A 26,113-nucleotide genomic window follows, 5' to 3' on the forward strand; every position below is an offset into this window, starting at 1 on the left:
TATACGTTACAGTCTTACTTCGAAGGCGTTATTTGGAGCGTCACGCAGCGCTAAAGCGATGCGTGACGACCCAAGTCTAATGTTTTCCCGAAACACTGTAAGCATAACGAAAGATGTCGTGACACGGTTACTTTGACGACGTCTTTAGTGGATGCGTGACGGCGGGGAGCAAGACGCAGCTGTCGCTCTTGTTCAGCGTTCTCTCTCTCGAACCTCTTCACTTAATTTTAACTACTGGGAAAATAGCTCTCGTCCTTTTAAACTCCGAAATGTTCTTAATACAAAAGATCTGATTGCCACATGTGTCAACAGGAACAGGGCGAATCTGCCAATCATCGTCGTTACCCAGGCCGCTATCCGCGTCTACTGGAGAGTCTGCGCAGGCGCGGGTCTCACACTGCCCTGACCCAATGATCTATGGGATAATTTGCAGATTCAAATCTTAGTAACTGAGCCTGAATAGAACAGTGCGCGAACAGTCTCCTTTACGTTGTATAGGGAAAAAACAAATAAACAAACAAACAAAAACAAAACAAACAAATTCGTCAAGCGGAACAAGCCGAGCGTAGCCTGGTACAGTGTGCCATGTGGAAGAATCCCACCACGTTCCCAGGGCTTTTTCCTTGGTAATAAGAAAGGGGGCGGGGAAAGACCGGAAAAGCTCTGGGAACGAGGTTGCGATAAAATCATGACTGAGGCCATTAACTGACAGAATGACCAAACACATTGCCTGGAATCATAGCAAGGGAAACAACAACACGCCGGCATAGATATTCAAGTAGAAGAGTATTTCAAAATACGGCCATAAAAAACAGTAACAATGATGAAAATTATCCGTTGTTTAAAGCAAATGTTATTTACCTGAACACTAAGCTTCTTGTATTTATCGCCACATTTTCTGTGAGACATGAACCACTGATAAAGATCTTCTTTGGTCAGTTTTCTTAACGTGTCCACCTGGAATAAGAGCGAAAATTAGCCCTGCTTTTTCAGTCGGAAAACCTTATTGTAGCTATGTTATGATAATTTCAGTCATGTTTCTAACGTCCAACATTCTTTTCAAAATGAAGGAAATCTCAAAATAATAGCTTTGTAGGGTATGAAAACATCAAACAAGTTAAGCTTAACGGAAAATAAATAAGTATGGTTTCGACTGTATGACGAAGGCTCGCAAAAATGGTGGAAAAGTGTATGTACGACTTAACACAACTTTGTCTCTAATTTTTTCACGCATGTAAACGCACGTAAAAAATTACGCATCACTGGAAATCTACCTTTACGGTGAGAGTTGAGTGAACCTTAGGTATGCTGGTAAGTTCCTAGCTCGGGACCTTCTGTGTGAGGCTTACACCACGAAGAATTACTTCAGAACGGTACCATTCTTTACATCTTCCGAGCAGTTCGATTCTGTTTTGCAACCACAAATAGCCGAGCACACACGAACACTTTTCGGACAGTTCCGAGAATGACGTCAAAAGATTACGTCACGTTGCCTAGTTACAACTGACTGAAGGATAGAGCGCTTTGATAAGATGTAAAGGAGCCATATTAGTCTTCCAAAACAAAGAAACGGCGGCCATATTGGTGTACCAAGCTATTCCTCTGGGATTTGTACTTTTTTTTCATGCAAACATCTTTTTTTTTTTTATTAAACCAATATGGCCGCGGGTCATGGGAGAGAAAAGGCTTTATATTTGGAACATGTGGTGTTAACACGATGCAAGTCTAACCCACCTCTCGTCGTTTTCTGTTAAAGATATAAGTCTGATCCAAAACTTCAGTCCAGTTTCTGTCAGCTTCGTCTGCCAAGCTAAGATCCTCGTGCTCCTTGAGTTCAATAAGTGAGTCCACCTAAAGAGTAAAACAAAATTAAAAGGAAATTTAAGCTTAGCCATTCAAGGTGCCTTAACCAATCAGAACAAAGATGCTGTGTTTTCGTCCAATCAGGTTCAAATAGAAAACAATGGCGATCTAGTTCGGGTACATTTTCCCGCGCTATTTACAACTTCTGTGTTTAAACGTTTACTGTAATGTTTCCAATGGTGCCGCGTCGCTTTATGTGCATTTAACGATTGAAGAGATTTTATATTACAAAAAAGTCGTTTACGTACCTGACTCTTAAAGTCATCGTCTGTTAGCGAACGTAACGTTTCACCAAATTCATCTAAAAATGCATCGATTCTACTGTCGACATGTTCAGCACTAAAATACGAGCATTGATCAATCGTTAGACAGTACATAATACAGTATAGTAAGTACTAATCCGGATAAATTTGAAAACGCATCTTATTTTCTTCGGTTTGGTCAACCGTCCACACCAATCCGGAAAGTTGTCCACCAAAAACGGAATCCAATATTAATTTGAAAACGCCGGCTTTGCGTTGTTGTGTGAATGACAGAAAACATTTTGAAAACGGAACTTTTCGAAAACGCTCTTCAAAGTGGGTATTTAAAAACGGATTTTATCCGTTTCTGACCAAAATAGATGCGTTTTCAAATTTATCCGGGTTAACGTGGACGGGGCCAAAGAAACTACCAACAAACGTGGTGACATGAGTAGAATGCGTAGGGTAAGAGGCAAGAAAGCTTGTTTTTTATTCTCTTTTACGGCTTTTTGGACTGTCTTGTTTTCCCCTTACACTCATGTCGCGTTCTCTCGCATTTTCCTAGCGCTTATGTCGCGTTTTCCTTGCGCTCACCTTGCATGTTCCATTTGCGTACCACACACACGCATCTCGCGTTCTCCACGCGTTTACCTTACATCCCCTCACGCTCCCCGCGTACTTATCTCACGTTCAACTCGCATTCACAACGCGCTTTTACGCGATTACCGCAAAATCGCTTGCCTTAATCAACAACAAGGTAATAACTTGACGGTGGGGACAACAAATACCTGAATTTTCCTGCTTGTGTTTGAACAGTGACTGAAAATCCTAGAACTCCAAACGTGTTTCTACAAGTACAGAACACAGAATACCTAGCAGAAAAGGAAAAAAGGAAATGCGCGAGTAAGCTAAACAGAGCTAGATTCTTTTTACTCGGGGATCGGTTTACAAATATACACAATCATGGTCCTGTCTTAATAATAATCCCTTCCCTTGTGGAATTATTTCGTATGTAGTATTGTACAACGTCTTACCCAAGTTGTTCTTGAGTGCGTAGGACATCAAAACACGGTTCTTCCATTTGCATCTGAAATTGCAAGCAAAAAAAAGGATGAACGAGGGTTCAGCCAAAATCCGGTGACGAAGCCAAATAATAACCAGTTTGATAGTCCTTTTTATTATACTAAAACAATTAAACAAGCAAATTGTCAATAACACATACCAGCAAAAGGTCCATGATGGTAAACTCTTCTACGGTAGCTGGACCAGACTGAATATTCAACAAAGAGTTTATGTTAGTAATGCATGGGGAAGAAACAAAACAATAAAAAACTAAATGATGAGGTAAGTAGAAGAGGGCCACAGAAAACCCAGAATGGACGGGCATCGGAATATCGGTACACTTTACGAGGTTTGTTCTCAGCTTAGTAACAGTATAATGACTAAGTGAGAGAAGGTTCACAAATAGTTGCTCAAAAGAGATGTTTAGGGATGTTTTGCTGATAATTGTAAATACCTGGTGATAGTTTGTTACCACAGTGTTATCATCTTCCTTGTTAAATCCCATCACACGACAGACACATTCACCTTCTGGTAACTGTATCACTCGAAACTAACAAAACAAATGTCATACACAGAATATCTTTAGATTGATCTGTTTTCAATTGAGTGTCGTAAAACCGAAACCAAACTATAATCACTATGGCCAATCACAAAGGACACAGACAATCCAGTTAACCAATCAAAACCCGAAATAAATACATGTAGCCGGCGTGAAGCGCAGGAAAACGCGAGTAAGCGAGTCGCAATTGGTTTTGGTTTTACTTCTGATTGGCTAAGAAAGTTGAACGAGTTTTTTAAACCTATCGCTTAGCGTCATAGTAATGCAAAACTAAAGCAGTTACGAAATATTTTCGACACTCAAGTGAAAATCGTTCTATTACTGATCAACTAAGATATGGATGAAGTGACATCAAGTTGACTGTTCATAATCCAGTTTAATCTTCACCATCCTTATACAGTGGAACCTCGATATAACGATACGCCAAGGGAGCAGTAAAATTATATCGTTATATCGGAGAATCGTTATATCGAAACTGCCGATATAACGATATGGCCGTAAAATAACCGAAAAAATCGTTATATCGGGGTAAACCTAACAAGTACTTTTTACTGCATATTAGGGGAGGATAAAGAGAATAATTTTAAAAAGAAGGCTAAGAGCACAGTATCATTTTTGTATATCATCGTACAAAGCTGTTTTTAGAAACGTTAGAGATGAGTTGATTACCGTAATTTTTGCAAATAACAGGCGACTGTGTACTCATAATATCGTTATATCGGGAGGATTTTACGTTCGGAACGCTAAATTCTCATCGTTATATCGAAGATCGTTATATCGGGGTTCCGTCCCACACATTTTACTGTAACTTTTGCTGGGACATGGAATATTCATCGTTATATCGGGAATATCGTTATATCGAGGATCGTTATATCGGGGTTCCGTCCCACACATTTTATTGTAACTTTTGCTGGGACATAGAATATTCATCGTCATATCGGGAATATCGTTATATCGGGGTTCCACTGTACATGTACATGGCAAAAATGACCTGGCATATCGTGGTTAGGATCTTTAAATCACTGTGCAACTGTGCACTGTGTTTTCTTACAGGTGTTCCTTACATCTCTACTGCATTTAGTTGTTATGTAGGGCTCCTAGTATTACTTTTTTTTTTTGAGTATTTTATATACTCAAATTAATCTTCTAAAAACCTTTTAAAATAAATGTTCTAAAATAATGTGATTTAGCCTCTTGGAAACATTCTTACCTCGGGATAAAGACAACTGCTAAGTGGCATAAACTGCAGTTTACTATAATAAAATTCAGAATAAGAAGTTTAGAATTGGCTTAAGTTAAATTAAAACCCCGATAATACAATGAAAGTGTTTTTTCTTTGTTAAGTGTTACTAATGGACTTTCCTTTTCTATTCGATGACAAACAGGTTATTTTGTTTTGCTTCATGTTATTATTAAGTTTTTCTTTACTGCCTTGGCAATTGTGGGTTCACCATTCTCATTACCTCAATCTTTCCTAAATAAAATTTTGCTGCCGTATTGTTGTCGTTGTGTGAAATATTCAGATTGGCAATCAACTGCGAATAGTAGTCAAAAGTCGACTTACCTATACAATTGTTCCTGCAAAGATATTGCTTCCTAAAAAGGAAAACAACCAACGTATGTGAATATATTGTTGTGCGGCATTGCCGCATGGCCTGCGATATTCAGGGTGAAATCAGAGGTGCTTAGAAAAGAGGGGTGAGGCCCATTCTCATTCCAGTATGGAGGGAAGGCCCCTCCCCAAGATCCACCACTGATATTTACTGAAAATAAATCTGATATTTCGATATGACAAACTCAAAAATAACAAGAATCCGGACATAACGAAAAAGTAGTGTGAAGAAGGCAACTTATAAAGACACTACTGCGTTACAGGTTGTAAGTCATATCTATACCTGTGAAGTGACATTTCCTTGGATCAAGCTCTCAACGAACAGTTTTGACTTGAAGCAGGATGCAAAATGCTGGAATAAAAAGATTATAAAAAACAAACAAATCGCACATCAATGAACATTACAAGCACTGTGACATCTTGTCAGGCGTAAAAAGTAGGAGAGGAGCACGCAGGCTATCTTGTTTTACCCAGCTTAATATTTGATTTAGTGAAAGAGTAAAATCTTCACCCACCCATCCCTTCCGGGAGAAACATTTACCAGCACAGTATACATCCCGATGAAAAACGAAAATGCACAAACATTTGTTTAACACTTGACATTTAACTTCGTATAAGCGTACCTGAAGTGCCTCCACCGTGGCATCTGGAATGACGTTCCGTTTGTCAACAGTTGTCCATTTGATGTGTTGTAAGATGGACAGGCGGACAGACCTAGAAAACAAAAACACAGACACAGTTCTCAGACCATCCAACTTCCTGTTTGCACATGCAAGTACGAGAATACATCCACAAACAAAACTACAGTAAAACCCGCGAGTAAGAACCTAACATTTAAAAACCTGTTTGGCTAAAATTTTCAAATTAGACCCCATTTTATAACAACCTATTTAGCCTAAAATTTGAAATCATGTTGTTATTTTCTAAAATTGATTTAAAATGTTTACTTTTGGGAAAATAGGTTTGGACAAGGCTTTACTGTACATGTATGTTATGTCATGTTCTGAATGATTAGGGCTTCATTTTTACATTAACATCTGCGTGGTATGCAAATTTCATACAAAAAACAGGCCAAATATCACTTAAAGTTCTATTAGCAACAATGTATTTTTTTTTCCTCAGAAAATAAGAACCTATTAAGAACCTAAATAGCCAAAATTTGTGTTAACTACCATGATTTATGTAAGAACCTGTTTAGGCTTCCCTGGAAAAACTAGGTTCTTCCTCGCGGGTTTTTACTGTACCTTACATACATATAATTATAATTAAGAAATCACCATCACATATATACCTGACTAGCTTTTGTGGCTTGATGATCGTGTTACGGTACGAACGCATTAACTTACGCTGCAAATATCAATAGAAAATAAAAGTTTAAAATACTCACTTTCCTAAGAAAACTCCGATAAATAAGACCAATTGGAGTATGGGTATTGTATTCCCAGCTAGGGCATCACAAGTTAACAATATAAAGAACAAAACAAAAACAAACAAAAAAACCCATCTTACTTTGACCATCTCAAACGTCTGGGTACTGACAGTAAAATTTGCCATGTGATCAACGACTGTCTCAAACAACAGCTGAAAAACAAACATAGCGAAACAACACTTATAAAAGTATTCAGAGTGGTAATATTCTTGTGTTATCACTCAGAAGAACAACAAAGAACTTGATGTTATAATTACAATTTGAAGATTGCTGCCTGAGCTTGAGTTGTGATCTCTTCAAAATGACAGAAAGAACAGTTTCCTTTTGCAAGGACACATAATTCAGACAAACGCAAGGGAAAATAGGCGATAAATGACAAACCAGAAAAAAATTAGGTATTTCTGCTCGCTGTTATACAAGCTGGACAGATAGTTTTCTTAATTTATTGTCCAACTCACCCCTAGCTTGTGGTTGAATCCTTCCAGTTTCAGAACAATCCCCGTTTCGCTAACGTTCATGGAGTAACTAAGAAACAAAAGTAGTTTTATAATTTTATTTTATTTTATGAGATGAACAACCAATGACAGCAAACATCATTTTGTTTTACTCCAGTTAACGCTGGAAAAGGGCATCTTGGAAACCTTATACCTAGATCTATGTTAATAGAGCGGTTTTCACTTGAGTGGTTTAATTCGCATTTTTTTTGGTTTTGCATTACTACGTTTATACCCGCGCTTCTTTCTCGACCAATTAGAAGTAAAACCAAAACCAATCGTGTCTTTCTCACACACCGGCCACGCTTCGTGCCAGCTTCATGTGTTGCTTCGAGTTTCGATAGGTTAACTGGATTGCCTGTGTCCTTTGTGATTAGCCAGAGTGTTTCTATCTCTAGTACAGCGAGACATTATTTCCTTGTTGTTGTTGTTTTTTCAAACTCAGTCGTCAGTTTTCTGCTTGACTATGTCTTCATAATTTGAAGATAAATTGAAGGTTGATCACAATAGTTTTTTTTTTTTTTTTTTTTTTTTTTTTTTTTTTTTTTTTTTTTTTTTTTTACTTACCCTAACTGGGCTACATCAGCGGCATAAGCGATTTCTTTCAAGTTGTACTCCAACACACTTAGAAAAAGGTCCGACAGAACCATGCTGAGAATTAAAAAACAGAAATGATGGCTTGCGTTCATTCACTCTTTAAATCAGTGCCACAAAAAAAAAAAATAATAAAATATAATCAACTATCTCCCTTGACCTTCCCATCCCCCTCCCAAACATAAACAATCTCACCTCTCCGGACTAGCGTTCACAAGTGGCGACATGAGGTGAAAATAAAACCTGGCTGAAAACATAAAAAATATCAAAGAATGAGAATAATGACCTGTGGTAAAGGAATTGTGTACAGTGTTTTCATGCAATCGAGGAAATCTAGTCTACTTCCCAGCCGTGATTTTTTGAAAGTCACGCAACGCTACCTGGCAACACTTCCAAAGGAGCGTTGCGTGACATCCAAAAAATCACTGCTGCGAGGGAGACTGGGATCTAGGAATGATCGAATCAAACAAACAATTTTTTACAAACCTCGTGGCGTTTTAAATTTCGTGTCCTTTGAATGCCAGACTTTTCCGAGATTGCCATCATGGATCAGTTCTGGAAACTAAACGAAAAACGAAAGAATAAACACAATAACTTTCAATGTGAAACCACTGCATTTCCTCGCATTTTGCTCTTCTCTCAGCTCCCCTCTTCTTCCTCACATTTTTCTCCCCCCCCCCCCCCCCTCCCCCTCCCCTCCCCTCATCCAAACGTGAATAGAAACAACTTGTTAATTACCTCGCATACTGTCCGGTCAGGATCTTTGATGTCAAAGTCAGTTGCTGTTGAAATAAAATTAAGCCAAGAGTGATCAGAATCAAATTTCTCCTTACAATATCGCCACATTTTTAAGTGGATAGGTGATGAGAATAAAGACAATCATCAACTGGAGATATTGTCTTGATGTAACACTAAATTCTCAAAACTTTAATTAAAAGAAATGTACATGTATGGAATGTACTAAGGAGAACTGACTGCTTAAAGATCCCAGGGGGAGCATGTTACAGACCCCTAGGGGAGCATCTTCAGAACATTACAAACTCCAAGGGGGGTTCATGCAGAGTTATGGGGGAACACCATATAGCCCCCAGGTAGAAAACCTTTCTAAACCCAGGGGGCACCTCACAGATAACCAGGGGCGTCAGTAATGAAAAAAAGCATTTTTGAGTAAGCCACACATGACTAGAATCAAAAGAGTTTCTGACGATGATGATGCATGACCATTAATTGGTTCATTGTTACATTAACCTCTTCGTTTCATAAAAAAATTGGATGGGTTTAGTCAATTATCAAAAAAGGATTGCGACCGAAAAAACGATAAAAATTGACTGCCATTAAGCAATATTTTCAAACTCGTATAAAATACCTACCTATGAATTTATTTTCTTCGGGAAAATGGAGTTCCGGGTTTAATTCAAGATCTGAAAATAATAGCATAACAAGAAACAGGATCAAATATGAAAGCACAACTAATGTAAATACATAAATCTGCAGCAAAATATTACGCCAGGGTAACTGCGTTGTGAGACACTTAATTCACTTTTGTAGTGCCTCTCTCCGCTTAGGTGTGGGGTAATTCTGTGATGCTGGTTAAAGTACCCCTGGATGGAATAGCATCCCAATCAGGGAGAAGTAGAAATACTCCTAGTCGCTAAATGCTACGGAAACCGGATAAGCTCTGGACTGATGGGACATTAGCAGGGACTGCGGAGACCATTTTAAAGTGGTAGGGCTAAAAAGCTGGCTAAGACAAGCAAGCATTAGAGGTCACTGTTTCGCCATTTATCGTGTAAAAACTTCATAGCGCAGCTCCCGCGCGCGCCGTGCGAGCGGAGCATCCACAAGTAAGCAAATGGTTTTGCATCGAACCGAGAAATTTTGGGGGTAGCCTCCATGTATGTACGCACAGATTGACCTGGGGACGTGGAGGTTTCCCGCTCGTGGCTAAAACAATACATTACCCTTTTCACCCGGAGCCCTAAAATGTCAACCCAACCAAAAAAGTGGTAGGGCTATAGCCCTACCAGACCCTCCCCCCTCCGACGTGGTCCCTGATTAGGCCCCAAAAAAGCAGACTTTACCAACCCTTTTTACACTCTGTAGACGGTGAAAAAAATGGGAATGGGGCGGATATGCTTTTTACAATGACACCGAAGATTTTCTGTCAAATTTGAGGAAAACTCAGTGCAAAATCACGCCACTTAGCCACTGTTACTTATATTGACCACATCTTCCAGCCAATGATGAAACGCTAACTGGATAATAACATTTTCAAACAGGGTTCTTACTTTTCCATTTTTCAAGCCACTGTGGATCGATATCTGAAAAGCAAAGGAAAGGACATCAATCAACCAACCAAAAAAAAAAATTGAAATAAACTCTTAACATTCCCTCTAGAGTGCTTTTCATTGAGTGTGGAAAGTAATTCGCATTTGATTTGGTTTTTGCATTGCTGAGCCAAGTGATTGGTTAAAAAACTTTGCGCCACTTTCTTATCCAATCAGGAAAAATAAAATTAAAACCAAGACCAATCGTGACTTGTTCACAAACGTTTCTCTGTGCTTCGCACCAACATAATGTGTTTGCTTTGACTTTGATTGGTTCACTGGATTGTCTGTGTTATTTGTGATTGGTCAGAGTGATCACTTTGGTTTTGGTTTTACGGTACTCATTTAAAAACTGCTCTATGGATAAAAGTGATCGTTTATAATTACACAACGATGTTTATCAGTCAAGTGAATGTAACTTGTCTAACTCTAGAAACTTTTATCGAAAAAGTTCTTATTCCCCACTAAAAACAGTTGTACTAACCAGAACAGTTGTAGGGAGTCTGGAACCAAGGCTCATAATCATTGCATTCGTCCTGAAACCTCTTTGATAACAGCAAAATATTGGCCTTTTCTGGTGTAAGGCTGTTTTGGACATTCTGAATAACCTAATGTAAGCAAATACGCATATGTATTGAAATGCCATGAACTACATGTAAATTTATGTAAGTTAGACATGGAAAAAAAAAACAGCCACTGTCGGCTGCTAACAAAATTACAGAAACATTGCACACGGTTTTCAAACTGTGTTTGGCAAGCAAGAAAAACAATTTTAATGAAGTTAATCACAGTATCCAGCAAGGTATGAAATACAGAATACTCTAATTCTTAGTTACGATTTGTTTATTTAAAGTTATTGATTGGTAGCATAATGCACCCCGAAAAAGGTACAAGAACATTTTTTTTACTTTCATAATTATGAAAACTTTGCTGGAATGTTATACTTGACAGCTCAAACAAGAAACAAACAAACAAACAAAACAAACTTAGGTCAGCGCATTTTACCTCCTCATTGAACTCCCACATAAGCTGATCTCCTGTCAAGTAATCTTCTTCTAGATATAGCTGTCAAAAATAATACAGAAACCCAATGTTAAAACGAAAAATATTTAAAAACGGTAAAAAGGGATAGCAACTATGAACTATGTACTTCATATACAAAACACAGCTACTGCCATTGTTTTTACCAGTGGAAAAAAAAAAACCCACTGTACCTGCATGTTTTCCACAAGGTCTTCAACATAGTCATAGGGCTCACACTATTAGAAAAAGTAAAACAAAACTTAACTTAGATTCACCTACTGAAACCAACTGTGTAACACACCATAAAATACTGATATTAACCCCCCCCCCCCCACCCAAAAAAATTATCCCACCCCATTTCAGACCCAACAACTCTACCAAAAATAGGCCCCCCTTGACGCAAGGAGTAAACATTTAACAATTAGACTATGATCAAGAAGTGCAGCATGTTGCCTGTCACTTGTAGAAAACAAGAGCGAGTAGTCTAATGTTTTAGCAGAAACCCTAAAGGATTGCAATGCTGTACCCAGATAAAATTTGAAAAAGGGCCTAAGATGTGTGATCAAGTTAAATCAGCCAATAGAAAACAAAGGGAGAACCAATGAAATTTGCATATTCCAAATTCTTCCAATTACAAGCCTCTTTTGGAGAGCTTGTTATATATTTATGTCAATGCAGTATGCTCATTTAATGACTGTACAAGTTGTTTGTCATGGGAGTTATACACTGTAGTGTATGGACCTTACTTTTTCCCTATGCAACATCCCTAGCTTTCAGGACAAATAACTGTAAATAATTATATAGAGCCTTTACCTGTTCACGAAATCTGAAATCATTATTCTCAATGGTCTGAAGTTCCTTGTATATTCTATGGACAAACAGCAAATGAATTACAACAAACAACATCAAATATCACATGATGCAACACATTCTCAATGGGACAGTTGGCCTTAGTGTTTATCGACTTGATGTTTCACACGAAAAGATGAATTTTATGGATACAAACCTTTCTTGTGGTCCTTTTTGCCTTAATAATTCCAAGTATTGAAACACAATAGTCAAAATCTGAAAGAAAAGAAATGTTCCTTGACTGTGTAAATATTCACAAAATTAATGCACACATTCTTGTAAGTGATATTAAATGTTAACAAAAATGTTATGTAAGTGAAATAAAACAAAATACAGAAGACCCTTGTGTGACCTTTTCACCAAATCAAACCACATCCTGTCTTTTTTGAGAAAACTAACACCTTCTCATAGAAGATTTAGATCAATAGATATTATCAATTTGGGCAGCTAGGAGTTATATTTTGGATAAATGTTCACAGGAAAGCTTGCACTGAGTGTACTAAAGGCACAACATTACCTCAGAAATATGGTCCATGCCTTCATCCTGAAATAAGTAATGTTAATAAGAAAAATGATTGAGCTGTAGGGCAATTGAAATATCGAAATAAATACTAACAAATTAATAAAAAATTTCCAGTGCTTCAGATTAGTTAAAACTTACAGTGGTTGTATGTTTGACATGGTTTATCAATTAATATTACTTTTCTTTCTTGAATATAGAAAAAGAAATAGAACAATGTGTCGACAAAGACCCATGTGGATATTTGTCCAAATACAAAATAATTAAAATTAGCACTTACTGTAAGACTGATTAAACACGGGAAAAGAGCAAAACTAGTGTTGTATTCCTGGCCAGATTCTCCATTGCCACAAAGTAAACTGGCAGCCCAGGATCTAAACAGCAAACAGAGTGGTAACAAAACAACATGGTGAGGCAGTGAATTAACTCTTTATAATAACACAACATTAATGTTTACTCGGTCTAGGATTGTTTGGGCTTATAATGCACCACATAAATTACTATTAAAAATGGAAAAGTAACCAGGGTTCATAATCATGTAAAATTTGAAGCATTCTCAGGTAAAAAAATCAAAGTCTCTTCGAGATATTGACGTTTTTGCATGAAGTATGAGTCGAAGGTTTATCCTGTGCATTGTTCTTCGAACTTATCATTACAGTTTCTTTGTAGTTTAGTTTAACAATTTCCTATCTTCGCGGAGGAAATGCAGCCATATAATTTTGTCAAAAATGGCTCGTCCGCGCCGGGTATTTATACACATATTCCTTAACATTACACAAATAAACAGTGCAAATTTCACCGAGATCTGACAATTCTATACTTTAAAATTGCAAGGAACTTTCGAGGCAGTCGATTACGGCAGCGAAATTAGCAAATGAAACAGCAAAATATGCGTTCGACGCTTTGTTTTTGGGACGCCATATTTGAATTGTTATAGGTAGACCGCTGTTCAATGTGTTCAAGGCCGTATCGCTACGATTGCTCCACGAAAAAGCACGAAAAAAAAATACGGATATTTCCGAATACTGTCGGAGAAAACATTGCGCATATAATTGCGGCGTAAACAAATCGTTACACTCAAGCTGCGTTTTGTCTAGGCTCTGCGAGGGTCGGATATCAAGACCCAGGATTAAACAAAAGCCATATATACAGTGAATGCTTTCGAATTATATTTGAAAAAGAAATACGAAAGAATTTTGCTGTCTTTGACTGAAATTCCACTCGAACTGCGTAGATACGATCGCATGTTGTAAAGCGGATTCATGCGACATTGCTGTCAACGCGAGGTCTCGTCCCTAACGACCTAGGCTGATTACGAAATAGAATGGCAAGCATGTAGCGACCAAATTTGGCCTAATTTTTAACCGCTCCTAAGCTAAAAGAAGCCCCCATCTTTTGCATTTGTTTTAACTTCAATAATATCTTTGAAAAGAGCGAGTTTTTGGTATGGTTTATTTTTGACGTTTGTAATTTTTAAACGATGTAGGTGCTAGTGATTATTTATTCGTGTTTTAGTTACGCAATCCATTGTTTGTGCGACGCTTTTTATAGATCGCCTTTCAGACACACGTGGGTTGAGATAAGAAAGCTGACATGTCACTTTTAAAATTGTTATATAACGTTTGTAAATGTGACAAGTCACGTTTTTTCCACGAGATCGCAAGTGATCACCCACAGCGGAAAGTAATCTCTTGAGAAATTAAAACAGTCCCTTGAGAAATTAAAAAAGTCCCTTGAGAGTTTACAAATATGTGGTTCCAAATTTTGTCCACATAACCCCTATTCTACGTTTTTAGCTTGTAAACAAGCAAAAACGTCGAAAAAATGTTGAAAATAAGCATTTGACTTCTAAACTACAGTCTTTAACGAATGATAAAAATAAAATGGCATGAATGAATAAACAATAGAGTAAAAATGTGTGAAAAATTACAGTCAGAATAAAAATGCGTAATAAGGTGCCAAAAAAATGAGTAAGAATTAGATAAACAAAGAAAACCTTTTTTTAAAACATTAGAATATTGTCGGGGCAATGACTATCCCATGCTATCCACTGGATATTATACAAAATGTACTAATACAAAGTTCTCTTACTTTTTTATCAGCAGAGACAAAATACTTCCTGGTCCTTCATGTCCCATTAACCAGGATATATAATGCATAGGCTTGATTCTACAGAAATTCAATAAAAAAATTAAGAAATATTTTTATGACAAATTCTAAAAGGTAAATGCTTACTATAGTAACACATTTGCTCTTGTCGTGCCCGTTACTACCGGTATCTACTTTTTCAAGCAGACAGGTGACAAATATGAAGAAAGTCTGTCCAACTGAGGGATATCTAATATCTTGATGTACTAACAAATTCTCATAACTAACATTAATTAAAAAGAAATGAATGCAAATCAGTAAGGAGAATAAAGGTTTAGACCTGTAATACTGTTGCTGTGGTGGTAGAACCCAAGTTATCTCTAGCTGATGCACATCCTTCACTGGTACCACTGCAATAAAAAAAATTCAAATAAAATTGTCATTAATAATATACTATTAGCAGTGAGGATTTATACAGAAGGGAAGTAATAAATATTGTAACTGAAATGTGAAAATCTGTGAAAGACCTTGGTGTCCTTGGTGTCAGCTGCAAGTGTGAGCACCATACCTGAAGTTAAACTGTTCCAAACCAGTTTAAACTACAATCATTGACAAAAGTTGTTGGCCCACCCACCCCCTCCCCCTACTTTAATGTTGGATAGTACAATGTGCCTAAACTCCCTGTGCAGTGCGTTTCAGTTTGTGAGCAAAAGTAAGCAGCAATTGCAGGCATTATTTTTTTTGCATGCTACGCAACATTGCAAAGGGGGAGAGGGGAAATTACTTATTAACTTTTTTATGTTACAAGTGAGAAAAATAGCAACTGCGCCAAGATTTTGTCACTGATTGTAGTCTAAGCTGGGTTTTAAAACCCCCCTCAAAATCAGTTTTGAAACCAGTTGAAACTAGTTATTAATTTCTGCATCCTGCAGGGATGCAGCTAAGAAAACACTAAGCCGGCTCATAAGCAAGCCCAGCTGGCTTTCCTGGCCTTGGCAGCTTAAAAGTTTACCAAGTGGAGGGGGACAGGGGGCAGGAGACCGTGAGAAAAGGGGCGGGAAGCAGGAGAAGAGAGGGCGGGATGTGGGATTCCTAAGGTGGCAGGAACCAGGAGAAAACGAGTAAAATTTTGCAATGTTTTGTTATATTTCGCAATAGATAGGGGACAAAGAGAAGGGCACCACTACGGAAAGGGGCAGAAGCAGCAGTAAAAGGTACGGGAAGCAAGAGTAAGAGGTACGGGAGGCGGGAGGGTCAGACCCCCCATGTCCTCACCCACTACCTAAGTCTTTGTTTTGCTATAAGAGCTTAATGTGATCACTAACCAGTGGTACAAACCTTACCTTTATACATTTTATGGAATTTTGATTCATCAAAAGGAGTCTAAAAGTTAACATAATGATAATTAATAGATATTACAGGGTAGATAATGACTATTTTTTTAAAAAAAAAAACAAAATAAAAACTTATTCAGTAATAGAATTCTTAAATTATAAGTATTAATTTATTGTATTTTCATTTTTAGCATTTTTAGGATTTTTAAAATTATTTAATGTATTTTCATGGTGAACCTGTGAACTAGCTTTTAGCTAAGTGTTCTAACCATGTAAAATAAACTTATCTATCTATCTAATTTAAAAGTGTACAACCTTTTTGTTAGATTACATTTTTGGCTCATGACTGCAAGTCAAATATTATTAATACATCACACACTCAACCTTTTAATACTGTGCGGTTAATACTGTGCATAATAATTCTATAATACTTACAGTGTACTGCTGAAAATGTGGCTTTGGTTGTGAACTGAAAATAAGTTATGTAGTGATTGCTATTAATAATTCACTTATTTAAATATCGAACTTAAGGAATTAACTGGCTAATAAAATATTATATGCAATACCAGTATTTATTTTGTGATTTACTTTTAATTACCAGTTTTAAGCTTAGACCAAAATAACTTTCAATAAAAAATAACATTTACATTTTAATAAAACAATTTAGTGTGTAGTGCTGTGTGCATAATGGCTAGAATCATAGGCAAGCAATGTGTGCAGAGAGCTATGTGGTTCCTATCATACAGTCAAGTATTATAGGCATGTAATGTGTGCAGGGAGCTATGTAGCTGTAGCCTTTTGCACACATTGCAGGCCTATCATACTAGTATAGGCATGCAATGTGTGCAGAAAGCTATGTAGCTGTAGGCCTCTTCATACAATGCAGGCCATTATATGATACCCACAAATAATAATTGGCCGCATTCTTAGGCTCTTAATCCACAAGGCTACAAAATTAAAAGGGTTAAGGCAGTTTCCTTACTTGTAAGGATTAATTTTTCTTGTTTTTTTTATGAATAAACATACAACACCATGTGTTAAAAATACACTAATTTCACTTACTTATTGGGGATTTTAGAAAAAGATTCTCTAACCATCTTTTCAAGATTATCAAGAGACTCTGAAAAATACACACAGTGTGATCAAAAATAATGGCTGCAGATTGAAGTAACCAACCATTAGCAGCAAATCAAAGTGAAAGGAGAACATCAAAGGCTTATTTGTCTTATTATAAAGAGATAAGTATAAGAAAACATTTTTATAGAATAAGCATTATGAGAACCATTTTCTCCCTTAATCCTGGCATAGATATCTAAGGTCCACCAAGTCCTGTAAGGCTTTGAGGGGGGCATGGTGGCCTAATAGTTAGTGCACTGGACTCCGGATCGAGTGGTCCAAGTTTGAAACCTGGGCCCGGTTGCATAAAAGTACTTAAGATTACTTGAGATTTTCTGCAGCCATTCCCTGTGCTCTGAGAGGTTTTCTCCCGTGCTTATAATGATAAATCGGGAGAAAATGTACTGAAGAGCACTGAAGAAACCAAAACGTTTTGAAAACATTCACCGGAACACAGAGAGCTGATGCAGAAAATCGCCCGTAATCTTAAGTATTTTTATGCAACCGGGCCCTGGCCAGGGTCACTGTGTTGTGTTCTTGGGTAAGCTCTCACACTTAACCCTCACAGTGCCTCTCTCCACCCAGGTGTATAATGGATACTGGTGAATTTAATGAGGCTAGGGGGTAACCCTGCAATGGACTAGCATCTAATCCAAGGGGGAATAGTAGTTGCTTCATGCTACTGAAACAGTGATCAGCTCTGGAAACAAAGATCACATTGGCCTGATGCAGACTTTACCTTTTCTTACCCGTAAGACTATGAAACTAACATGAAAGACTTTTGATAAACTTGTTGCAATACAATTTGCAATAAACTTCAGTCTTACCTCTTGAAATCACAGCCAGTGTCATGTATTGAGCAGAGTACATTCTCTTCTGAAAATCTCTCAAAGATTTATTCACATCTATACACTGTTATTTTAAAACAGAAATTATCTTGTTAATTTCATTATACATGTACCTTTGAACCATTTAGATAAGTTCAAATCCACACTAATTTAATGAAAGGTCAGCATTTGAGAACAACAGCTTCCATAAATGTCAGACTGTTAACTAGTACATGTAATTTTTGGTTGACTCATACATGTAAATTGACAAAGTTATTAGTTTCTGAAGAAACTGTTGTACTGTATCGGGGGGCAAGTGAATTGTTGATTTTCGACTGGAGGTTGATAAATGGAAACAAACCAACAAATGTTATAAAAACTGACATTTTGAGTATGTTAGGAATGTTTCAGCAGTCTGAGCAAAAACAATGCTTGAGAAATCGATCTACACAAGGAATTACTTGATTGACAGTAAGTTACGCATGCTCTATGTTTAATATTAAGCTTATTGCATTTTCCCATGCGACACTTTTCAATGGGCGCAATTCTGTAATGAACAATATTTCAAGAAGGTGCTGACAGACTGTTGGCAGTCAGTCTGCAGGCAACTGGCCAATGTGGAGATGATGCATTAAATGTTTTACCTTCAAACAATCAACAGTCAGTGACTTGCTGAAGCTGTACTGGTCACTTTTAAACACTAAGCACAGAGCTGCAAACATTGCACTTACCTTGTCTTTAGGAATTTTCTGTAGTGTTTCTTCATTCCCTAACATTAATTTTTAGACAAAAGGTTAGATATCATATTACCTGGTTTTTAAAGTATTCAAATATTAAAAAGATCATTTTTACTGTATATAGTACATTGTTGTTAATTTTTACACACAAGTATTTTGCTAAATTTTTTTGATACAGAATGATCAGAATTGACAACTGGGTAAACACTTGCTCACATCTGGCCAATTGGAAAGTAAAGTTCCATGGGCTCATAACATGAAACTTACCCCAAAGAAATTTTCCAAATGGATGTCCTTTTTCAGTCAATAAAGCAAGAAGTTGCATCTTCCTCACAGAGTCACTCTGATAACTCATTCTAAATTCTAGAAAACAAAATGGATAGCCATGCATGTAATCAAATACTGACAGAAACTTAGGTCATGGAAGACTTATTGGTCATTAAGCTACCGGTAATTATTTATTTATAAATTTGTTTTTTATTATTCATGTATTAATTTACTTGGTTTCAATTAGCATTGCTTGCTTGAGGCCTAACCTGCTCCACAATACTGAGGGTAAATAAAGTTTCATTCATTCACGTAAGAGATAACTCTAATGAGGGTGTTGTTGGGAAAATTTTTTATCAATGATGGTTTTAGCATTTCTTCAAGTGAATTGGAGCTCAAAGAATGATTTGAATCTGAATCTGATTCGTGCTTTTTGAAACACAAGTTTCCTCCAGTTCAACATCATTTTTAGGTTGGTACATGTATAAGCAAGGATAATGTGCTTTCTTTATAAGGTAAAAGAGCAAATTAACTAATTAACAATTAGACTATGAACCCAAGTTTTCTATGAGCGAATAGTCAACGAGGCGCAGCCAAATTCACTATGGCTCATAAAAAAGAAGGGTGAGTAGTCTACTTGTTTTAGTAGAAACTCTAAAGGATTGTAGTCTAAAACTTACAAACTTATGCCCTTTGAAGCCAAAAATAAAGAAAAATGGTCTTTTTAATTAAAGAGCAAAGCACGTGTGATTGTGTTCTATCAGCGATTATATAATAACCTGAATTCTACACACATTTTGATTGGTTCTTACTTATGATCTATTAGAGTACAGACACATAAATGACGTCACGCGGTGGTGTGACTCGCGCGCGTGATCAGAGTTCATAGTCCAAATCAGAGTTTTATTATATAAAACAAATAGATTCAATTTTGCCGTGGGTCTGTTCAGTTATACATGTAGATCACAGAAGACGTCAAAATGTGGTAAGAACAACAGTGACCCACTCGCCTAGCGGCTTGTGGGCCACTTTTTTTTGTTCTTACCACATTTTGACGTCATCTGTGATCTATAACTGAACAGACGCACGGCAAAATGGAATCTATTTGTTAAATAGAGAACAGTGGGATAAACCAATCAGATTCACAGATTTTCAATAGAACACGGATGAGTTTCTTCTAATAACTATTACCTAGCAATATTAATAAAAGTAATTGATCCATACCACTTTCCACTGCCTGTATTTCTCTGTCGACACTGTCTTCTTTAAGGAGAGGGGAAATAAAGAACTGGGCAAACCTGTACATAGTTTTAGAACAAGAAGAAAATATAACTGTCAGTAGTTTATTAATCGCTAATCCCCTCCAAATACACATGAAAGGAAATAACTGTTCAAAAGTGAATTTTTATCAATGGAAAAGAGAAATGCTAATCTACAAAATAAAATAATTATGTACAGCAGAGTAGACATTATTTTAACGATTTTAATTTATAATTATTTGTAATAAATTTATGATCATTGTTGAACCTGTCTAAAGTCTCCCTGAAGTACTTTCGTCGAACATCAAAGACAAAGCTGGTCTGAAATAGAAATTATTAAAATACATTACAATACATAACTTGATTTCATATAATTTATCTTAGTATGTACCATACAAATGAATAGTGCTTTTGGTTAACTTGGAGGTGGTTAGCAAAGTACTATTCACCTCCAAGCAGCTAAATAGAAACAAACTGCCTTCGCGTGTCATTTTATTTACCAAAAGTGACGTTTTGGTCCGTTAGTTATTCAACTTGTGTGGTATATATATATACTAATTAAAACAATTATTCACTTCAGTGTCGGTGAATGTGGTGGATATTTATCTTGCCACAACCTCCACTTTGGTGAATAACAAATTATTGTTAATTAGTTAATTACTGGTGTGTAGTTTCATGGTAAATTTGGCATTCCCATAGGGGCAAGTCAAAATACAATTATATGACAGGTTTAAAATGTACAGTGATACTACACACTAAAAAATGTCCAAGATTTATTATCCAGCCCATTTTCCTTTTTGAATCCTTTGCATTTCTCACTGCCCATCAATGCCTCACCCAGTGCCCAGATGCGATAGCCACTAACACTAAACCGCACGCTACAGTTTCGCGCACATTTACAACCCTCAAAAATAAACACAAACAAGTTTCCATTTTATACAAATCAGATAAGATCAAAAGACCGGGGGCACTTTTAGTGTCAACTACCCCTAGTTTAAAACAATGTATCACACTACTTACAATACAATTTTACAGTTTTGTAATAACTGTAGACCAAATGAGCTTTTGTACGTAACATACCCTTTCACAATCTGTTGAAGCATTATCAGATCCACCATGCTTCTTAATAAATGCATCAAAGGCGTTTTCATCAGGATATTTTTCACTGCCCATAAAAACCACTGAAAAAAGTAGAGTAATCTGGTTTGTTTCAAATTTCAAATATTAGGTTGTTTAGCACAGGTTTGAAAGAATTCAAATAACTCTTTTGTAAAAGGTTAAAAAGTTTTCTGTTACAGCTTACAACCATCATATGCAACATTTGAACAACAAAAATGCTAACAAACAGCCAAAGTGAATGACAGAGTGGTTGAGAGTAGACTTGGCTCTAGTATTTGAATCAACCATGTTTTTCTCAAAATCTGCATGCATGACCCTACCTTAATTTTCAGAAGTTAGACCTTGGCTCTGATAAACATGCATGCAACATAAATGAAATTCTCAGTGTACATATACAGTAAGACAGATTTTGAGCTATTTTTAAAATAGGCATACCACATAATTTTTTTGAGAAAAATCTCTACTATAGACCCAATGTAGCAAAGTAACAGGATTCTTTGTTGTGAATGCAAAGTATTCTATACATAAATTATTAATATAATTATTAACCGCCGCCTAGTTAGCTCAAATGGTAGAGCGCCGGACTGCTGTGCGGGAGGTCGTGCATGGCTCGAACCCCAGACCGGACCAACACTCAGGGTCTTAAAATAACTGAGGAGAATGTGCTGCCTTTGTAATTACATCTGCAAATGGTTAGACATTATAGTCTTCTTGAAAAAGGACGATAAACCATAGGTCCCGTCTCCTGTATCTTCAGTCTTATAACAGGGGACGTTAAAGAACCCACACACTATTCGCAAAGAGTAGGGCACGAAGTTCCCGGTGTTGTGGTCTGGCCTTTGTGTAGAAAATTACAGTATGTGCTATATAAATTGAATATCATTATAATATTTTATACTACAGTGGAATCCTGATTCCTGGAACCTCCAAGGGAAACAAAAGTTGGTTTGGAAAATCAGGAGTAACACTGCAGTGTGAAAGCGAGTGAAGCAAATCCAAGTGAATCAACATTTGGTTGGAGTTATCTGGAGGTTTGGGAAATTGAGAGTTATCTACAAGATGTTTAAGAAATTTGAGAAATTAGGATTCCTCTGTATTCAGCTCTTACTGTGCTCTAAGAAGTGAGCTAATCCTGGAATGTTGTCTGGATCAGAAAAACTACCAGCACCAATACAAAGAGCTGCAGCAGACTGAAAAAATGACATGGAAATCAAATAATGAGATACTTTTAGTGTACAGTGTACATTAACATCATTTATTTCCTGTATGCAAATTGCATTTTCTTGGGTTTTGTTTTCATCATTGTTTTGAATTTGTTGATTCATTACACTTGGTAATAGCGTACACTGTACATGATGCTTTTGGGTCTGTCATTATGGGTTGTTCCATTCAGGAATGTATGAAAGCTGAAATGTATTTTGATATTTTAATTTTTTTTTTAAAAATAAAAGAGAGAAGCCCCCTGGGAGCATTTGTGACCAAATGTTAAGGTGGAGGGGAACGAAAAAGGGGGTGTGGCCCCCTCAGCTCCCCTTTAGATCCACCCAGGGATGTTGAACACAATTAAAACATGAGAAAAAAGACAAATTTTCACCCAACAGTCTTGACAGACAAGGTCAGCACACCAACCAATAGACCACGCCATGCCTTCCAGAAATTCAAATTTTAAACTTACTAGCTTTGTATCTTTTGGTTTTCTTAATCTCTCGCTATCATTCTCTTGGTCCGCATCAGGATCCTCACTTACGACGCCATCAATATCATCCTCTCCATCATCATCATTATCATTGTCATCATCGTCGTCATTGTCACTTTCTTCGTCAAGGTCTTCACTATACCTATCTTCATCATCTGTTGTCGACATATCGCTGTCATGGTGTGTGCGATGAGTGACTGAATTTGTATCTGATATTAACAGTGCCGTTAAACCATTTTCTAAGTGGATGACCCTAAAGTTAGAAAAAATTAAATAATTTACATTTTTTTTGACGGAGCACAATACATTGTTAGAATTTAAATGTTAGTTCAAGGAATTTTGTTTGTGGTCAGTGTACAAGTAAAGGGATTAAGGGGTTCAGTATTCCAGGCCAAAAAAATCTGGGCTCCATGGCTCTGAATCCCCAAAAGCAGGTCTACAGGCCCTGTGGGAAGCATTCTAAGGGCTCTAAGCAGCAAAACGATGGGGCTACAGGCTCCATGGAGAAAATTTTAGGGATGGTGATCCCTTTATCCACGTATTAGTTGACCTTTCACGACCTTAAAATCACTAGACTGTTCACAGTCCCCTATTTTTTAAGTGAAGTCGTAGAGACTGATCGTTCAGTCCGACGGGCGCCATCTTGGTTCAAACGAACGCGAGCAAAAACTGCAAGATATTGGCGGCCAATCGGACTGAACGATCAATCTCTACGACTTCACGTTTAAGTTCATATGAGGATTAGGTTCCTCCCTGCTGACACCCTTTTGCTTTTCTTTTCTCTTATTGCAACAGAGTTATTATAAATAAATAAATAAATAAATAAATAAATAAATAAATAAACTCCCCTTGATAAGAAACCCTAATTTTTAAATGATAAAAAACCTTATTAAAAAATAAATGTCGTTTAGGACGTACAACGCGGAAGCCATTGTATTGACACATTGCTGATATCAAAACATCCTGGTTTTCGCCTAGAAAAAGTCTGCTCTTGTCCAAGTAAGGTTAGTGAACAAAATTAAACTTACAAAGGAAGGGATCAATTTACCCGCTAATACTGACAAATTACAGTGTTTTCAACGACACACTTGATTAAACTTGACCATTCTCTTAAAATTTATACAATAAACTGTAGCTATGGCGCAAAAGGAAAAGATAAATGAATGAAAGGACACTTTTTATACCTGTACTCTCTGGGGTCATTCGGCGACTTTACAATCTCCGCCATGTTGTTTTGTGGCGGTACACACTTCATGTACGGAAACGCAAAGGTCCATTAAGATAGGTCTGCAGCGCGTATACATTATAAGTTCTTATCGAAAGTTTACAGCTAGCGATTGATATCAGTGCTTTCCCATAACTATGTTCCCATGCTCGGCTGGTGTTTTCATATTTTATTAGTCGTAGCATCAGGAGAAGGAGATGGCGCGGGGAGTCAAATAGCAATATATCGTCAGCAAATTACATTTACAACCCAATAGATTATTTTATTTTTAAGCTTAAAAATTGTATGTATACATCTCTGTTTTTCTCTCTGCTAAGAAAATTAAATTACTTTTCAACTAGTTAGGAAAATTTGCGACATTTCGGTAACTTCAAGTAAACGTTCAAATAGTTTTGTTTGTTTCTTCCATGTTTCACAATCATGGTAGTAAAGAGGACGCCAAAAACACGTTCAGTCAAAGAAAATAATAAAAAAATATCTTGATATTTTCCCCGGTTTATGATATTTCGTGTATTTACGGGTGACGGCCAAAAAGTCACAATTCACGGCAAAATTAAAAACAAACGGACCATTCCTCGTTTCATGGATGGTATTATAGTTAAATAATCACGGATCACGGCTATTGAGCGATCACGTTTTACAAGAAAACTCCGTCTTTCCACATTTCATGCCAAGCAAATAAATCGCAACTTACGAAATATGCGCTATACTACCCTACGCTCAATCAAGAATTTAAGAAATCAGAGGTGCAAGCAACAAGAGAATTAAATTCAGTGAATAAATATTAATACTCTCGGACACATGACAAATATTTTTATGCAAATAATTTAAAGGGTTTAATTTCAAACCAATCAATTCACGATTGCGAATGTTGCCGAAGGAATTGACAAGTAACATTCTGTGGATTATTGCCTGGTTTTTCGTAATCGGGACCTCACGAAAATTCAAAAACTACAAAGTATGTCCCAAGCGTTGTAAGGAAAATGGAGACTCAGTCTTCTGCTTTCAAGCTGAGTTTTTTTTCATGGCAGTTCACATAAGCCTCGTTTACCGTTGGCCGGTGGATTCGTGGCAGCCGGGTGCGGAGAACATTGTGGCTTTAATTTCTCCACTCCGAAGACAACAGCAAAGGAATACCACCACGTCTCTGTAAAACATCATTGATTTCACGCCGCTTGGAGTTATCTGCGGTTAGGAATGTTTCTTCTCCTTGGTTGCCCCATGTGACGTGTCAGACAGGATCTTCTAGTCTGTCGAAGATGAGGACGAAACCACACCGCGGCACTTAGGACTTTGTTTTGCGTTCGAGCCTGGAGGTAGTTCAACGGCGGATGGCTGGCCCAAGTACTTGACAAACTCTCCATTGCAGTATTTCACGCTACTTGTCTTCCCACTTGCCGACTCCATTGATTGTTTTGCTATTCCATCAGGTTGTTTTGCAGTAGCGTCAAAATCAACTGGTGATGCCACCAGCCATGAGTATGACGGGACCACCCTTGATGGAGAGAGGTCATCTTCACGACTTGTAGCCCTTGATTTATCTGCATTGGCTGCTGAATCAGATTCCCCTTGAGCTTTTGCGTCCTCTGCCATTTCAGGCCGGTTAACGTGTCCGTAATGTGCTTTAGAACAAAACGAGCCCATTATTTCATCCACCGAATAAATTCCAAACAATTCGTTTTTTTTCAATTGAAATCTGTATGATCTGATTTTCAGGTTTTTCAGCGATAAATGACTAATTAGTGACATTAATTAGTAAATTTAATACTGGCCAGTTAAATAAAGAAAAAGCTAATCAGTCATAATTGCAATAATTAAATGTCGGTAAGTGGAATATAGTTAATTACCCAAATAAACAAAAAAGCTCGTTA

At 37.1% G+C, this 26,113-nt stretch overlaps 1 protein-coding gene across 1 annotated transcript; it reads right to left on the reverse strand.

Moving 5' to 3' along the window:
- LOC144638122 (nardilysin-like) lies at positions 1-24,255 on the reverse strand. Its single transcript, XM_078497304.1, has 42 exons — positions 24,202-24,255; positions 22,997-23,270; positions 22,430-22,511; positions 21,283-21,383; positions 20,471-20,523; positions 20,168-20,241; positions 18,944-19,039; positions 18,671-18,708; positions 17,940-18,024; positions 17,059-17,116; positions 16,432-16,465; positions 16,006-16,045; positions 15,003-15,072; positions 14,666-14,743; positions 12,855-12,948; positions 12,572-12,598; positions 12,212-12,270; positions 12,019-12,073; positions 11,397-11,441; positions 11,188-11,247; positions 10,667-10,790; positions 10,144-10,176; positions 9,226-9,276; positions 8,594-8,637; positions 8,342-8,417; positions 8,051-8,102; positions 7,829-7,912; positions 7,226-7,292; positions 6,848-6,919; positions 6,630-6,685; positions 5,962-6,052; positions 5,622-5,690; positions 5,291-5,322; positions 4,937-4,979; positions 3,622-3,717; positions 3,328-3,375; positions 3,140-3,192; positions 2,894-2,977; positions 2,112-2,202; positions 1,735-1,851; positions 862-957; positions 1-415 (listed from the first exon to the last, which is right to left on the reverse strand). Exons 1-42 carry the CDS (start codon positions 24,243-24,245, stop codon positions 218-220), a joined length of 3,144 nt encoding a protein of 1,047 aa, XP_078353430.1. The 5' UTR covers positions 24,246-24,255; the 3' UTR covers positions 1-217.
- Between the last annotated feature and the right edge of the window lie 1,858 nt (positions 24,256-26,113).

Source organism: Oculina patagonica, chromosome 14 (genome assembly GCF_052425735.1).
Source record: "Oculina patagonica isolate OP01 chromosome 14, crgOcupat, whole genome shotgun sequence".
Classification (NCBI taxonomy): Eukaryota; Metazoa; Cnidaria; class Anthozoa; order Scleractinia; family Oculinidae; genus Oculina; species Oculina patagonica.